The sequence below is a fragment of the Phocoena phocoena genome, chromosome 12 (assembly GCF_963924675.1).
Source record: "Phocoena phocoena chromosome 12, mPhoPho1.1, whole genome shotgun sequence".
Classification (NCBI taxonomy): Eukaryota; Metazoa; Chordata; class Mammalia; order Artiodactyla; family Phocoenidae; genus Phocoena; species Phocoena phocoena.
This window is the reverse complement of record NC_089230.1, coordinates 48,975,396-48,993,504: the sequence shown is the minus strand read 5'-3', so window position 1 is coordinate 48,993,504 and position 18,109 is coordinate 48,975,396. Positions and strand designations below refer to the sequence as shown.

General features: G+C 35.5%; 1 protein-coding gene across 1 annotated transcript in view; it reads right to left on the bottom strand.

Moving 5' to 3' along the window:
• WASF1 (WASP family member 1) overlaps window positions 1–18,109 on the bottom strand; it is an 88,404-nt gene that overhangs the window by 26,040 nt on the left and 44,255 nt on the right. Inside the window, exon 2 of the mRNA XM_065889236.1 lies at window positions 944–1,104. Coding sequence (XP_065745308.1) covers window positions 944–1,076 — 133 coding nt within the window. The 5' untranslated portion in view covers window positions 1,077–1,104. The remainder of the gene's footprint in view (window positions 1–943; window positions 1,105–18,109) is intronic.

Genomic DNA, 18,109 nt, shown 5'->3' with positions numbered 1-18,109 from the left:
TTTTTCTAATATTACATTTAGAATAAATGGGAAATAATTTATTTAATTCCTTAACCTAGTAGCTCTGTTCTGAAATCTTATAATGGAAACATACTGCCTGTCTCCTCCTCCCCTAACCTGTCCCTTCCACTGGCCTTTATTATCTGACCAACCTACTTGCCTTCTGTCTGCCATCATGCTGCACTTGACTGATATCCTAACGTCCTTTAGACAACTCACCTGACTAACCTAATCCTCTGACTAGTTAGTTACTATTCCACATCTTTCACTTTTAGATATTTGGTAATATAAAAATATTTCCCTATGCTAGTAAGATATATATATATATATACATAAAGAGACAGATACTAGCAACCCCAAACACAAATAGTTTAAGCCTCGAAAAAAGTAAATAGCGATAACAAGCAAGCAAAAGTACAACTTGAGCACCACCTTTTACAGACTGAATTATATTTTAAAAACAATCTCATTAATTCTTAACCATCATGTGATTCTGTTCCTAAAGATTCTATCCTTATTTCCCTTTCCCAGAGGAAACATGCAGGGGAAGAAGAAATGATTCTAAAACGCATTAATTTTACTTAAAATGACTACATTTTTCAAGATAACTTTGAACTCTTCTCATCAACTATCCCCCCCCCTCCAAATTAATCACAAGAGTATCATCTTAATACCCTAAAGCATAACATTCTGGTTTGCGAGTAGTATTTTTTTTGCAGTATGCGGGCCTCTCACTGTTGTGGCCTCTCCCGTTGCGGAGCACAGGCTCCGGACGCGCAGGCTCAGCGGCCATGGCTCACGGGCCCAGCCACTCTGCAGCATGTGGGATCTTCCCGGACCGGGGCACGAACCCATGTCCCCTGCATCGGCAGGCGGACTCTCAACCACTGCACCACCAGGGAAGCCAGCGAGTAATATTTTTAATTGATGTAAAAATACTTACTTAGGCTACTTAGTTGTCTAATTATATTTGCCAAGGAAATATTGGTTACACATTCCAGTTCATTCTTAATTCCTCTGGGCAGTGCTGTGTGGCACAAGTGCCTAGGATCGATGTTTCTTTTCACTAATGGCATCTTGAGATCAACCTCTATGCCAGTTCACCTGTAGGAAATCAAACAATAAATTAACACTTTTCAGTTTCGACCAACACAGAGACCTTATCTTTTTCATTTAATAATAAAATATTTGCTAGTATGAAGACGGTGAAAATGGAGTCACCGGGCTAAATGAATCAAAGTTGATTTGTTAACCATTTTTATCTTCAATTATTAGAATGTCAACATTATGTAAAATATTTTTTTAAAAAACTTACTTTCAATGTCAATTGCTTCATGGTGAATTCATAATCATCATCACTATTATTCTCCTAAAACCACTGATTTTACTTACTACAACTAGGGGTTTTGTTCTAGAGAGTTAGTATGAAAGGTCCTCTGTAAGGAAGTACTTAAAAGGATTAAAGAAACTGCAAGAGTAGTATCAAAATTACACTTCCACATAAAATGTATCAGGCATTCAATAGCTCAGAAATCAGATAGTCCAAGTAGCCCTACATCCTCAATCTAATCAAAACCAACCAAATATTTAATTGATCAAATGGCTCAACCTTCTATGTATTACAGTCAGTCCTCACTTCCCAGGCTTCCCATATGCACAAATTTCAGCTTCCACAATTCGTTAAACAGTCCCCCAACAATATGGCTCCAACTTCACTTACCACAGTATACTAAGTGTGAGTAACTACATAAATACGAACTTCTTTGCTGGCACTTCACAGTTCACAGGTCACTATGTTAATAAGAGATGCACGTCATTTCAGTGACCAATCACATCACTTCTTTTCAAAGTCTGTTAGTGATAGGTCACTTCTCATCTGTTACTCAGTTCACCTACAGACAGCAAAGCATGTAGCTGGTTTACCTTCTTGCCTCCCAGTGATAAACTCGTATGAAATTTTACAAAATGGTAACTGAAAGAGGGAACTGGCCAACAAAGATAAAAGTGTGGCACAGAAAGGAAAAATGATGACACTGGAGTGAAATTCAAATTGAATATAAGTTGAGTAACAGAAAAAACAGCTGATTGCAGGAATGTTGTCACTGCCACTGTTTGAGAGACACAGATATGCAGTCAGAGGAATTTAGTGAAGGTGAAATTATTGATGTAAATGAGGAAAGTCATTGTGACAAAAAGGAAGATGTCCCAGAAGAAGTGACAACAGCAAAAAACTTCACAATAAAGGAATTCTCGGAGATATTTCATGACACTGAAAGTGCAAAGGATAAAGTGTTGGAAGCTGATCCAAATTTAGTAGAAAAGAGTAAGAAAATTTGCCATGGGACAGAAAAGATGCTTACTCTACTAGCTCTGTTTTTCTAAGTTATACAAGGAGAAGGCAAAGCACTGTTCAAGCTACTCTTGGTTAAGGTTTTTACAAAGAAATAAAGCACTATAATTCTAATTGTTTCTAATGTTTCGTATTACATTATACTAAATTAATATTAGCTTTACTATTTTTTTCATTTCCCTATATATTTATAACCAACATAGAAGAATTTTTAATGTTTTGACAAAAATTTTTAAAGATTATGGAACAACTGTTATTTTTTCCCACTGATTATTAAGATCATTTTGTACAGTTTTATCTTGTATGGTCATCTCTTTTTCTTTTTGGTCCCACACTACCATACAAAGTGAGGACTGCCTGTACTTACCTACTGGTAAACAATGTTTACTGAAGGAAGGCATTTAGTATTTACTGAGTTTTAATCACTACCAAATGGAAAGTTTTGGATAAATCTCATTGCATTTAAGTGTTACTCATCACCATTCTTTAAAAACAAACTTTTACATGAAATCTGTCCTCTCTGACCTGTTTGCTCAGCATTCTCTGTACAATTTTAAACCTTTTTACAATTGTACAACATGAAACAGGTAGGAAAAGAAGTACACAAAATTGTGCAGCTCAATGATTTAAGTACCTAGCAAGCTAACATAAGAAATAAAAACCCCAGAACCGTCCCACTTTGGTCTCCTCCCCAGTCACCCTCGCTTCCTTTCTCCCCAAAGGTAACCATTATTCTGACTCTTACAATGCATATTTCCTTGTTTTTCTTTATACTTTCAGACCTTAAGCAGATAACTCTAAACATTGTAGTTTTGTTTTTATTGCTTTTTGAAGTTTATGTGAATAGAACCATATGATATGTATTATTATTTTGTGTCTTACCCTTTACAGTCAACATATTTGTAACATTCATCCATGTTGCTTTGTGTAACCGTAGGATGTTCATTTTCAATGCTGTAAGATATTCCACTGTATAACTATACCTCAATTTATTTACACATTCTAATGTTGCTATTATATACATGAGTGTTTCCAGTTTGAGGCTATTACGAATAACAGTACCATGAACATTCATGTACAAGTCTTACAAATGTGTCTTACTCTACACTTTTCTGTTGGAAATATACTTAGGAGAATAGCTTGGTTAAGGATATGCACAGCTTGAACTTTAGGAGACGATGTCAAACTGTTCCAAGAGCGACTGTACCAATGTATACTCCTTTCAGCAGTGTAAGAGGCTGCTGCTGCTCCACATCCTCACAAACTCGGTACTGTTAGTTTTTAAAAATCTAGCAATTCTTGTAGGTAAATTGTGATAACTTACTGCAGTTTTATGTTTTCCCCAGTTACTGAGAGTTTATGCACCTTTTCACGTGTTTATCTTTTGGATTTTTCTCATCTGAGAAGTGCCTAGTCAAGGCTCTTGCCCACTTTCTATTTACCATTTGTTGTGTTAGGGTTGATTTGTAGGAACACTGGATGTGAGCCATTTAAAGGTTATATATGATGAAAACATCTCTTGTGTCACTTGCTATTTCATTCTCTTGATGTCTTTTATGAGAAAGTGATGGAATTTATCACTCTTTTAGGTTTGGTATGAAAGCATAGGTTTTTAAAAATGTATTTATTTATTATTATTATTTACATCTTTATTGGAGTATAATTGCTTTAAAATGGTGTGTTAGTTTCTGCTTTATAACAAAGTGAATCAGTTATACATATACATATGTTCCCATATCTCTTCTCTCTTGCGTCTCCCTCCCTCCCACCCTCCCTATCACACCCCTCTAGGTGGTCACAAAGCACCGAGCTGATTTCCCTATGCTATGCAGCTGCTTCTCACTAGCTATCTATTTTACGTTTGGTAGTGTATATATGTCCATGCCACTCTCTAGCTTTGTCACAGCTTACCCTTCCCCCTCCCCATATCCTCAAGTCCATTCTCTAGTAGGTCTGTGTCTTTATTCCTGTCTTACCCCTAGGTTCTTCATGACATTTTTTTCCCCTTAAATTCCATATATATGTGTTAGCATACGGTATATGTCTTTCTCCTTCTGACTTACTTCACTCTATATGACAGACTCTAGGTCCATCCACCACATTACAAATAGCTCAATTTCGTTTCTTTTTTGGCTTAGTAATATTCCATTGTATATATGTGCCACATCTTCTTTATCCATTCATCCGATGATGGACACTTAGGTTGTTTCCATCTCCTGGCTATTGTAAATAGAGCTGCAATGAACATTTTGGTACATGACTCTTTTTGAATTATGGTTTTCTCAGGGTATATGCCCAGTAGTGGGATTGCTAGGTCATAAAGTAGTTCTATTTGTAGTTTTTTAAGGAACCTCCATACTGTTCTCCATAGTGGCTGTACCAATTCACATTCCCACCAGCAGTGCAAGAGTGTTCCCTTTTCTCCACACCCTCTCCAGCATTTATTGTTTCTAGATTTTTTTTTTTTTTGCGGTACAGGGGTCACTCACTGTTGCGGCCCCTCCCGCCACGGAGCACAGGCCCCGGACGAGCAGAACCAGCGGCCACGGCTCACGGGCCAAGCCGCTCCGCGGCATGTGGGATCTTCCCGGACCGGGGCACGAACCCGTGTCCCCTGCATCGGCAGGCGGACTCTCAACCACTGCGCCACCCGGGAAGCCCTGATTCTAGATTGTTTGATGATGGTCTTTCCTGACTGGTGTGAGATGATATCTCATTGTAGTTTTGATTTGCATTTCTCTAATGATTAATGGTGTTGAGCATTCTTTCATGTGATTGTTGGCAGTCTGTATATCTTTTTTGGAGAAATGTCTATTTAGGTCTTCTGCCCATTTTTGGATTGGGTTGTTTTTTTGTTATTGAGCTGCATGAGCTGCTTGTAAATTTTGGAGATTAATCATTTCTCAGTTGTTTCATTTGCAAATATTTTCTCCCATTCTGAGGGTTGTCTTTTGGTCTTGTTTATGGTTTCCTTTGCTGTGCAAAAGCTTTGAAGTTTCATTAGGTCCCATTTGTTTATTTTAGTTTTTATTTCCATTTCTCTAGGAGGTGGGTCAAAAAGGATCTTGCTGTGATTTATGTCAGAGTGTTCTGCCTATGTTATCTTCTAAGAGTTTGATAGTTTCTGGCCTTACATTTAGGTCTTTAATCCATTTTGAGCTTATTTTTGTATATGGTGTTAGGGAGTGATCTAATCTCATACTTTAACATGTACCTGTCCAGTTTTCCCAGCACCACTTATTGAAGAGGCTGTCCTTTCTCCACTGTACATTCCTGCCTCCTTTATCAAAGATAAGGTCACCATATGTGCATGGGTTTATCTCTGGGCTTTCTATCCTGTTCCATTGATCTATCTTTCTGTTTTTGTGCCAGTACCACACTGTTTTGATTACTGTAGCTTTGTAGTATAATCTGAAGTCAGGAAGCCTGATTCCTCCAGCTCTGTTTTTCGTTCTCAAGATTGCTTTGGCTATTCGGGGTCTTTTGTGTTTCCACACAAATTGTGAAATTTTTTGTTCTAGTTCTGTGAAAAATGCCAGTGGTAGTTTGACAGGGATTGCACAGAATCTGTAGATTGCTTTGGGTAGTAGAGTCATTTTCACAATGTTGATTCTTCCAATCCAAGACCATGGTATATCTCTCCATCTATTTGTATCATCTTTATTTTCTTTCATCAGTGTCTTATAATTTTCTGCATACAGGCTTTTGCCTCCTTAGGGAGGTTTATTCCTAGATATTTTATTCTTTTTGTTGCAATAGTAAATGGGAGTGTTTTCTTGATTTCACTTTCAGATTTTTCATCATTAGTGTATAGGAATGCCAGAGATCTCTGTGCATTAATTTTGTATCCTGCTACTGTACCAAATTCATTGATTAGTTCTAATAGTTTTCTGGTAGCATCTTTAGGATTCTATATGTACAGTATCATGTCATCTGCAAACAGTGACAGATTTACTACCTCTTTTCCGATTTGGATTCCTTTTATTTCCTTTTTTTCTCTGATTGCTGTGGCTAAAACTTCCAAAACTATGTTGAATAAGAGTGGTGAGAGTGGGCAACCTTGTCTTGTTCCTGATCTTAGTGGAAATAAAAGCACAGGTTTTTAAATCATTTTATACATTAAGATCATAAGTATGATATTACCTCTTAGCTTTGTTGCTTTGCCTTGCACTTTTTTTTTTTTTCGGTATGTGAGCCTGTCACTGTTGTGGCCTCTCCCCTTGCGGAGCACAGCTCAGGATGCGCAGGCTCAGCAGCCATGGCTCACGGGCCCAGCCACTCCACGGCATGTGGGATCTCCCCGGACCGGGGCACGAACCTGTGTCCCCTGCATCGGCAGGCGCACTCTCAACCACTGCGCCACCAGGGAAGCCCTTGCCTTGCACTTTTAATCTATAATTGACATGGAATTAATTTTTGTGAATGGTGTTAGGTAGCAGTCAAGTTTCCTACATAATATTTCAACACCATTCACTGAAAAGACTGTTGTTTCCCTATTGCTCTACAGTGGCGCTTTTGTCTTAAACCAAGTTTCTATGTATTTTTAAGTCCATTTTGAGTCTAGAGCTAATCTTAGTGGAGCTTTACAGTAAGTCTTGATATCGAATAGGGTAAGTCCTCCTACTTTGTTCTTCAAAAATGCTGTTTATTCTTGGCCCTTTGTACTTCCATGTGAATTTTAGAATCAGATTATCAGGTTATACACACAGACACAAACACACTTATTGGGAATGTGACCAGAAGTGTACTAAATCTATAGATTGTATTGGGAAGTAGGGATATCTGTACAACACTGCATATTCCTATCCATGAATATAGTGTATCCCTCCAATTATTTCAGGTTTTTAGAATGTTTCTTAATAAAGTTTTATAATTTTCAGAATAGAAGTCACACATCCTTTGTTAGATTCATTTGTATGTATATGATTGTTTTTTACAATACTAGAAATGGCATATTTTGTTTTCTCTTTATTGTATATATAGAAAATAAGTTAATTTTTGAATATTGACTGCATATCAGGAGACTTTCCTAATCTCCACTAACCTATCTAAAATTATTTTGGATTTTTAAAATGTATACTATCTATTATATATGATTAACGATTGTTTATTTCTTCCTTTCTAATCTTCATTTATTTTTAATTTTTTCTTCCTTTTTTTCCCTTATTGCATTAGCTAGAACCTTTAATACAATGTGAAATAGAGTATTATTGTCTTTTTCCCAAACCAAAAGGGAGAGCCTTCAATATTTCACAAGATGCCTGATATAGGGTTTTTGTTGTTATTGTTGCTTTGCCTTGTAGACACTTTTTTTTCCTTGAAGTATAGTTAATTTAAAATGTTGTGTTAATTTCTGCTAGACAGCACAGTGATTCAGTTATTTATATTATATTATATTATATTATATTATTATTATATATACATTCTTTTAAAAATTCTTTTCCAGTATGGTTTATCACAGGATACTGAAGACAGTTCCCTGTGCTATACAGTAGGACTCTGTTGTTTATCTATTCTACATATAATAGTTAACACGTGTTAACCCCAAACACCCAGTGCCTTTCTCCCCCATCTCCCTCCCCTTCGGCAACCACAAGTCTGTTCTCCATTGTAGACACCTTTTAATAGATTAAGGATGTTCCTATATATTCTTAATTTGCTAAGATTTTTTAAAAATAATGTTGATTCTATAATTTTTTCCTACATCTATTATAATTATGTGACTTTCTTCTTTTATTGTTAATGTGGTGAACTACATTGATTGATTTTTTTTATGTTAAACAGCTTTGCATCCTTGGAATAAACCCAGCCTGGTTGAGAAGTATGTGGCAGGGCAAAATTATGGCCCTCCAAAGCAATCTATGTTCGATTCCCCAGAATTTGTGACTGTAGTACATGGCAAAGGGAAATTAAGATAGCAGTTGGAATGAAGGTTGCTAATCAGCTGATCTCAAAATAGGAAGGTTACATCATTTTTATTGTATTGCTGGATTTGGTTCTGGTTTGTTACTAAGTTTATTAATTTTTGCATTTATGTTCATGAAAGAAATTGGTCTATTATGTTCCTTTCATGTATTGTCCTTGAGAAGTCTTTTGTATTAAGGTTATGTTGGTCTAATAAAACAAGTTGGGATATGTTCCCTCTTTCAACTATTCTTTGGAAGAATTTGTATAAGATATGCATAATTTTTTCCTTAAAAGTTTGGTATAGTTCAATTATGAAGCCATTTAGCCTCAAGTTTCCTTTGTGGGAAGGTTTAATATTATGAATTCTTAAGGGAACTCTCCTACACTGTTGGTGGGAATGTAAACTGGTACAGCCACTATGGAGAACAGTATGGAGGTTTCTTAAAAAAATGAAAATAGAGCTACCATATGATCCAGCAATCCCACTCCTGAGCATATATCTGGAGAAAACCACACTTTGAAAAGACACATGTGCCCCAATGTTCACTGCAGCACTATTTACAATAGCCAGGACATGGAAGCAACCTAAATGTCCATCAACAGAGGAATGGATAAAGAAGATGTGGCACATATATAGAATGAAATATTACTCAGCCATTAAAAAGAATGAAATAATGCCATTTGCAGCAACTTGGATAGACCTAGAGATTGTCATACGGAGTGAAGTAAGTCAGACAGAGAAAGACAAATATATGATATCACTTATATGTGGAATCTTAAAAAAGGCTATGGGACTTCCCTGGTGGCACAGTGGTTAAGAATCCGCCTGCCAACGTATGGACACGGGTTCGAGCCCTGGTCCAGGAAGATCCCACCTGCTGCAGAGCAACTAAGCCCATGTGCCACAACTACTGAGGTTGGGTGCTACAACTACTGAAGCCCGTGCACCTAGAGCCTGTGCTCCTCAACAAGAGAAGCCACCTCAATGAGAAGCCGGTGCACCGCAATGAAGAGTAGCCCCCACTCACCGCAACTAGAGAAAGCCCATGTGCAGCAATGAAGACCCAATGCAGCCAAAATAAATAAATAATAAAAATTTTAAAAGGCTACCAAACAGAAAAAGAGTTACAGATGTAGAAAATAAACTTATGGTTACTGGCAGGTAAAGGAGTGGAGGGATAAATTGGAAGATAGGGATTGATACATATACACTACTACATATAAAAGAGATAACTAATAAGAACCTACTATAGCACAGGGAACTCAATACTTTGTAATGGCCTATATGGGAAAAGAATCTAAAAAAGGGTGGATATGTATACATAACAGATTCACTATGCTGTACACCTGAAACTAACACATCATTGTAAATCAACTATATTCCCAATAAAAATTATTTAAAAATATGAATTCTTTAATTGTCATAGAATTTTTGACATTCTCTATTTCTTTTGTTAATTTTTGGTAAGCTGCATTTTCTAGAAACTTACCTACTTCATTTAAATTTTCAAATTTATTGACATAGATTAGTCTTATGACTTTCCTATGACCATAAGATTGTAAAATATCCTCACTTTCATCTACTATATTAATTTTGCATGCTCTTTTTTTTAAAATCACAAAGGGTTTATCGATTTTATTAATCTTTCTAGAGAACCAATTTTTGGCTTTACTGAATTTCATTATTGCTGATTTATTATTTCTCTCCTGCTTTCAGTGGGTTTAATATGATGCTCTTTAAAAAAGTTTCTTGATATAGATGTTTATTGATATTCAGCTTCATTTCAGACATATGGTTTTAAAGCTATAAATTATCCTCTAAGCATATATTTAACTGTATCCCTCAAATTTTTTTAAAAATAAATTTATTTTTGGCTCCGTTGGGTCTTTGTTGCTGCACGCTGGCTTTCTCTAGTTGCAGCAAGCGGGGGCTCCGCTTTGTTGCAGTGCATGGGCTTCTCATTGTGGTGGCTTCTCTTGTTGCAGAGCATGGGCTCTAGGCACGTGGGCTTCAGTAGTTGTGGCTCATGGGATCTAGAGCGCAGGTTGAGTAGTTGTGGTGCACGGGCTTAGTTGCTCTGTGGCCTGTGGGATCTTCTTGGACCAGGGCTCGAACACATGTCCCCTGCATTGGCAGTTGGATTCTTAACCACTGCACCACCAGGAAAGCCCCTATCCCTCAAATTTTGATATGTAATAATTTTGTTATGGTTTACTGCAAAATATTTTCTAATTTGCACTGTGATTTATTTTTGCTCCATGGGTTATCTAGAAGTATGTTATTTTGATTAACAAACATATGGAGATTTTCCAATTATCTTTTTGTTATTAATTTTTAGCTTAATGGCATTATAGTCAGAGAGCAGCATATTCTGTATTATTTCAATCCTATAAAATGTATTTGTGTTTACAATAGAACTACCATATGACCCAGCAATCCCACTACTGGGCATATACCCTGAGAAAACCATAATTCAAAAAGAGTCAGGTACCAAAATGTTCATTGCAGCTCTATTTACAATAGCCAGGAGATGGAAACAACCTAAGTGTCCATCATCGGATGAATGGATAAAGAAGATGTGGCATATATATACAATGGAATATTACTCAACCATAAAAACAAACGAAATTGAGCTATTTGTAATGAGGTGGATGGACCTAGAGTCTGTCATACAGAGTGAAGTCAGAAAGAGAAAGACAAATACCGTATGCTAACACATATATATGGAATTTAAGAAAAAAAAAACCTCATGAAGAACCTAGGGGTAAGACAGGAATAAAGACACAGACCTACTAGAGAATGGACTTGAGGATATGGGGAGGGGGAAGGGTAAGCTGTGACAAAGTGAGAGAGTGGCATGGACATATATACAGTACCAAACGTAAAATAGATAGCTAGTCGGAAGTAGCCGCATAGCACAGGGAGATCAGCTCGGTGCTTTGTGACCACCTAGAAGGGTGGGATAGGGAGGGTGGGAGGCAGGGAGACACAAGAGGGAGGAGATATGGGAACATATGTATATGTATAACTGATTCACTTTGTTATAAAGCAGAAACTAACACACCATTGAAAAGCAATTATTACTCCAATAAAGATGTAAAAAAAATGTATTTGTGTTTACTTTACTGCTCAGCATATAGTCAATTATACATAAAGAATGTATATTTTGTTGGTGGTGGTTACAGTGTTCTACATATGTCCATTAGTTGGATTTGCTAATTGTGCTCAAATCTTCTATAGTCTTAATGATTTTTTTGTGTTCTGGTTCTATCAGAGAGATGTGTTAAGATCTTCCACTATGATTACAGATTTATCAAATTCTCCATATGATTTACACATTTTGAGACTATGTTATCAAGTACATTTATCACTATAAAGTTCTCTTTATCTCTAGTAATACGGCTTTTGTTTGCATGATATAGCTTTTCCCATCCTTTTCCTTTCAACTTTCTTGTATACCTATCCCTATGGTTTATACATGTCATTTCATAGCATAGTTAGGTGCTTCTTTTTCATTCATTATTTTTTTAACTCAGTTTGACAACCTTATTAGTATGATGCTGATGTTCCCTCTGCCCGGGATACTCTTCTTGTCCACATTCCCTCTCTTCCCTACTCCTACTAGTTCTTCAGATTTCAACTCAAATAAGAGCATTCCCAGATGCCCCAGCCCCAGACTAGATCAGGCCCTTCTGTTAAAATTTTCTCATAGGACCTTATAATGTTTCCTTATAGCATTTGTCTCAGTTTGTAATGACATATCTTCATGACTGATTTCTGTTTCTCTCCTTTATTAGTTTTAAAGCAGTTATCGTGTAGTTTGTTCCTCACAGTATGCTGGATGCTGGGTACATCACTGGCACATAAAAATAATTCAATATATATTTATCGAAAAGCTCAACAATTCTTAACTACAACTCAAATCTCTCTCCTAATCTGTAGATGCATTTATGCAACTATCTCCCGGACATCTGTACTTGGAAGTTCTGTAACATCCCTCAAATTCAATATGTCCAAAACTTAACTCATTATATTTCCTCTTCAAATCTAGACATCACCTTTAATTCTGTCTTACCACCACAGTTCCCAACTATATCCAATAGGAAATAAAGCCTTACTAATTCTATCTCATAAACATCTCTCATATTCTATTGTTCCTTTTCTATTCTAACTTCTGCTGCTTTAACTCAAGCCCTGGTCATCTCTCACTTGGTTGAACTAGACTTTCTGTCTTGAGGCTTACAGCTTTTTCCTGCCATGCCATCTATATCAGCACTCCCATCACGGCGTTAAGAATATTGTCAAAATTTTGAAGCTGGTAACGTCACTGTCCTACAAAAACAAACTCTTCAGTGGTTCATTGCTGCCAGGATAAAGTCCAAACATAATATACCAAGTTCTTCAGGATTTAGTCCCTCCCAATGTCTCCTAGCTTCATTCATACTACACTCCTTCTACCTCATGCTCTAACACACCTTGCTGCCTTACAGTCCTGCCTTTTCTCATGCTGTTCTCTGTCTAGAATGTTTTTCCCTTTTTTATCCTCACAGAGAATAGCTGTTCAAGACTAGACTCAAGCATTACCTCTTTTCCGAAGCATGATTTAAGCCCCAGGCAGATGTAACTATCTACTCTTTGGTGCCCTCAACTCTGACCCACATATGCATCTATCCAAATACTACCAATTACACTCTTCTGTATTAAACTTATATGTTTACATGTCTATGCTTGAATAAGAACTCCTAGAGGACAAAAAAATCTTGCCTTACTCAGCTTGTGTTTCCAAGATCTAAGAAATGGAAGATGTTCAATAGTTGATGATAAATAAAGGGAAAAAGGAGAAAACCATTAACTGTAAGGAGGCAAAAAAAATTCTTTAGGTTACTGAGTGGAGAGGATGCACGCACACACACACACACACACCCCTTTCTAAAGCAACTATTTAATTATGATTCTAGGGAGTTGCTCTTTTCTATGTACATGGAAAATACATTTGAGAAAAATAATATCTTTCTATTCTATTTGTATTGTGGAATCACAGGCTTACTTGTTTCACCCTCCCAAGAGAAAGCATGGACCACATAGACCAGTTATATATTTTATATATATATATATATATTATATATATAATATATACACACACACAGACATGCACATACACACATACATATACACAAAAATATAAATATGTAAAGTGTTAAAAATAACCCAAGATCAGGTATCATAGCAATTTTACGGCTTTAAATATTAGAAAAATAAACTATCATTTTCAGAACTCAAAAATAGCCCATAAAATTTATTTTAAATATTTAAAGGACTCCTTCAGTTAGCAATTCCAAGGAAAATAAAATAGCTGCTTTTTAAAAGATGGCCATAAAGTAATTACAGTTAATAATTGCTTTGCAGGTTATAGAAAGAGCATAAGAATTAAAAGTATTTTATTATGTCATCAATGACAGGTATTAATTCCTTATATTCACTAATATGTTAATGAAACAACTAATCTATGATTGTTTAAGGGTATTTCTGATATTTTTAAATGACATTAATATTAAATAAGAAAAGCTTTATGTTAAATCATGGAAATATAATTTTCAAACTTTATAAGGATTCAAACTAAAGGATTATATTGTATTATGTAACCTAAGGGAACAGGTTAGAATAAAATGACTATTCTAATAAAAATAAATTTCAGTATTTTAAATACTTTAAGAATTTCTGAGGGTGCAAATACTTTTTAAGAGATTTCCTACCTCCTTAAGAGTAGAAGCCACTTAAGTATGCATAACAGAAGAATTAAATAAATTTTATATATTCCTTGGGAATATATAAAAATAACAAATTTCCCCTTTGTTATGAGCAGCAAACTTTAAAACTACTCACTACTCATGAATCTCTAAGATTCTACACACGAGGAGATGACAAAGCCAAACTAGGCACTCACAGGATTAAAGAACTATTGATCATGCAGAACATCTACAGTTATTTGACTGTTTTGAGGTGCTCTGGCCCTTGCTTAAAGAATCTGCCCTAAGAAGAGTGCTATCTTTACGAAAAAGAAATTATATTTTTCACCTCAAGTCACAATAGCAAAGTATTAAATTTCGGTTGAAAAGAATACACTGCTATATGAACTAAAGCAAAAAAGAAATGAAGAAATAAGCTACACACTGCAATTCATTACTGACGTTACTGTTAGATTCAAAAAGAAAAGTGGATGCTAATGAAATAATTAATATTGTTAAACACCTCTAGAGTGGAAATGAGATTCAGTGTAGTCAAATTTGATTCCATGTTACTCTCAAAGAAAATATGTATTTCTTTTAAATTAATACAACCACTACTGAAACTCACTTGGATAAATCATACAGGCATAAAATCGCTCCAAGGTTATTTTTAGTGTTTTAAGAGATGTTAATTTGAAATTTGAGGTATGTAAACCACAAATGCAGATTAAATTATTTGAAAAACGAGATCAGGTGTTCTTTATTCTATTGGAAAGTAATACCTCTAAAAGCAATAATTACCTATATGTTGTACTTTATATGAAAATGGCAATACTGACACACTGCCATCCATCCATTCATCTAGACATTCAATTACTGAACACCAATGGCTCAAGCACTATGCTAACTGCTGAAGATAAAAAGGTAAGCAAAAACAATCTCCCAAGGATTAGCTAGAATTTAGTATCTAATTATACTTATGATATGTGCAATGAAGTAAAAAGTACTAGGTATTATAAAGAGATCTATTTCCTCAAGAAAATGACATTTAAGTTGGCACCAGAGGATTATTAGGAATTAGCTAGCTAGGTTGGGGGAGTTGGAGCATGTGTGTGTATGTTTTCATTCTAACTTAGAAGGTGCATCACATGCAAAGGCCCTTAACCGCTAAGGGGTTTAATGTACTGGCAGCTATGAGAGCAGGACAGTGGACAAGAGTACAGTGAGCATAGACTGAGAGTCAGTAGGGGGTCAGATCAAGTAGGACCTTGAGGGTAATGTCAAAGATTTTCAATGTATCCTAATGGGAAGTCACTTAAGAATTTTAAGCAAAGAAGTGCCAAGATCAGGAATTGCTGTTCATTCTAATTGCTGCATGGAGACTTGGGGGGGGGGGGTGAGTGATAGCAGAATAAATGCAGGTGGACCAGGTAGAAAACCCAGGTACAAGATGACAGAAGTTGTCCTGATAACAGAGATAGTAGTCATTTGGACTAGATGACGGTGACATAGACGCATGTCAATTCAAGATATATCCTGAAAGTAGAATCAATAGGACTGATGATGGATTAGATGTAGGGGTGAGGCCCAAATTCTTGGCTTAAGAAAATTTCTATGTCAGCCAAAACTGAAAATTATTTCTAAATCACATCAATTATATGATATATTATTCCCTATCTACAAAGTCTACGAGATTAGGAAGAGATTTATGACCAATACTAGTAATAAATATAACCAGGTAACTGGGATCACAGAGAGAGTAATTTCATGGTATTTGCGGCATAGGGTTATGGGGGACTGATGGCTTTTAAAACCAAAACTAATTGAGAGGCTAAAGGAGCATTTAGTGACTTTCTTTTTCCCTTTTTCTTTATAATTCATTATTCTCCATATGTCTTCTTTTATCTATTTCAGCCCCAAAGGAGAAATCTTAGATACACTTACTCCTTTTTTTCTCTACACTGTTCCCATCTCTGTACCCTGTAACTTGAGTTCACTTGATTTCTAGAGTAGAGAGCCTGGGTAAAACAATATTCCTAGCATTTCACCTTCCAGTTTCCCCACTCATATGAAATTTCCAGCCATCTTCTTTCTGTAGGGAACAGCACAGCAAAACATGGGTTTCTGCGTTGTTAACAATTTAATTTCTCCAATGTTGAATTGTACCTTTCTCTTCATGTGTACTATGAAAGAGAATGGATGATGACCATTGACAATAACAACAGCCATACTATTCTGTGGAACTGTATATCCATAATGGGACGAATTTCATTTCTCTGTTTTGTTGAAATTTACCAAACAAGAGTTTAAAAGACCTCCTTAAATATCTTAAAGTTAACAGTGAAGTGATATATAGTATAGAGAAAATTTTAACGTTTACACATCAAAAACTAAATAATGTATTAGCCATTTTTTTTTTTTTTTTGGCCGTGATGTGCAGCATGCAGGATCTTAGTTCCCTGACCAGGGATCTAACCCATGCCCCCTGCACTGGGAGTGCAGAGTCTTTACCACTAGACCACCAGGGAAGTACCACATTAGCACTTTTTTGGAAGAGAAAAAAATCTTTCAGACCCTTGATATTAGCTTAAATTATTTTTACTGTAATGTTACTTAGCAGTATATGGATGTACAATCAGATGTAAAATCCTTATGCTTATAACTCTTATGCCAAATATGTATATAAATCTATGAAACCAAAATAGATTTAAAATAAATTCAAGAAAAAACCAATAAAATTCAAAATAACAGTATTAAATACAATGAAACCATTTTGCTTTAATTCCATCCTGTTTGCTATATGAATCTTGTACTGACTGCTCCAAAAACCTCCTTTATTTTGTTTATGCCTATCCTACTATGTATAAGAGCCTTTTCTCTATTTAAACTGCTGTGAAATTTTATTCATTCATTACCTGATTGACACTATTTAGGCTTTACTATTTACAAATACAACATTTATGTAGCAAGTGTGCGACTGTAATATCATTATTAGATTGAAATAATTAAAGCTGTACTATTTGGCACCAAAATTATGCTAAACATAATCATAAACAGAGATACTAAAATTACTTGACAGGACTCACTAAGTCCTTTTTAAAATAAAAATAAAAAATTGTAATTCTCACAGAAAACTCACAAACATCAAAAAATATTCAGGCTGAGAACCATAGGCCAAGCCAAAGACATGACTCAAAGAGGTGGAATGAGTGGCTCAAGAGTCAGGGCCAGGAACAGAACCTATCTGTATGCATGTGTGTCTTATCATACTCTATTGCTTCTATTATATTAAGATGAATTTATATAACATAGACTTTATAAAACCATTCTAACAATTCACTATTCAGCAACTGAGCAAAATTTCACTTAAGAGGAGAAACAAAATGATTCTTTCACCAACCGAAACAGATTAACACATTTTTTTTTAAAAGTATAAAAGTACATCAGTATGTACCATGGATGAGAATAAGCCCACCCAGCCTCCTGCATGTGATTTATGCCAAGATATGGAAAATTTTATTCCCCCTTCCCACTGTCTTTCTCTCATTCTTGGGCCAGTGTTTCTCTTATCTTCAGATATGTATTTTCAGATACTGTTTACTCCCTATGAATAAACCTCAAAATCAACAAGCCCCAAACCAAAGCTGCTATTTTTCCCCAGCAAAAAAACCCTATCTCTTTCTTATTTTAATTAACAGTTCCATTGGAGAGTAGAAAGTTAGAAACAGATTTTTCTTTGACTCCTTCCAGTCTCACCATATCCAACCTGTACAAGAATATCCATTAAATTCCTAGCAGAAGACCTGTTGACATAAAACTTTTGGCATATTCCTTAATTTTTTGAAATATTGACCAATAACCTTCTAAAAATTTTCTACAAATTATATTTCCATATCCTCGCAAACACCAGGGAAAAATGCTTTCTAATGCCCACATTATAGTCTATAAGATTTATCATAATTTATTTGGATTCCCCTAATGCTGGACATTTTGGTGACTTTAAAAGTTTTACTATAATACATACTACTGGAAAATTTTTCATTTTATAAATCTTAATGCAAGTTTCAGGTTATTTTCTTAGAATATGAAAAATTCAATGCCTTTGAAGTATTTATTTCCAAATTG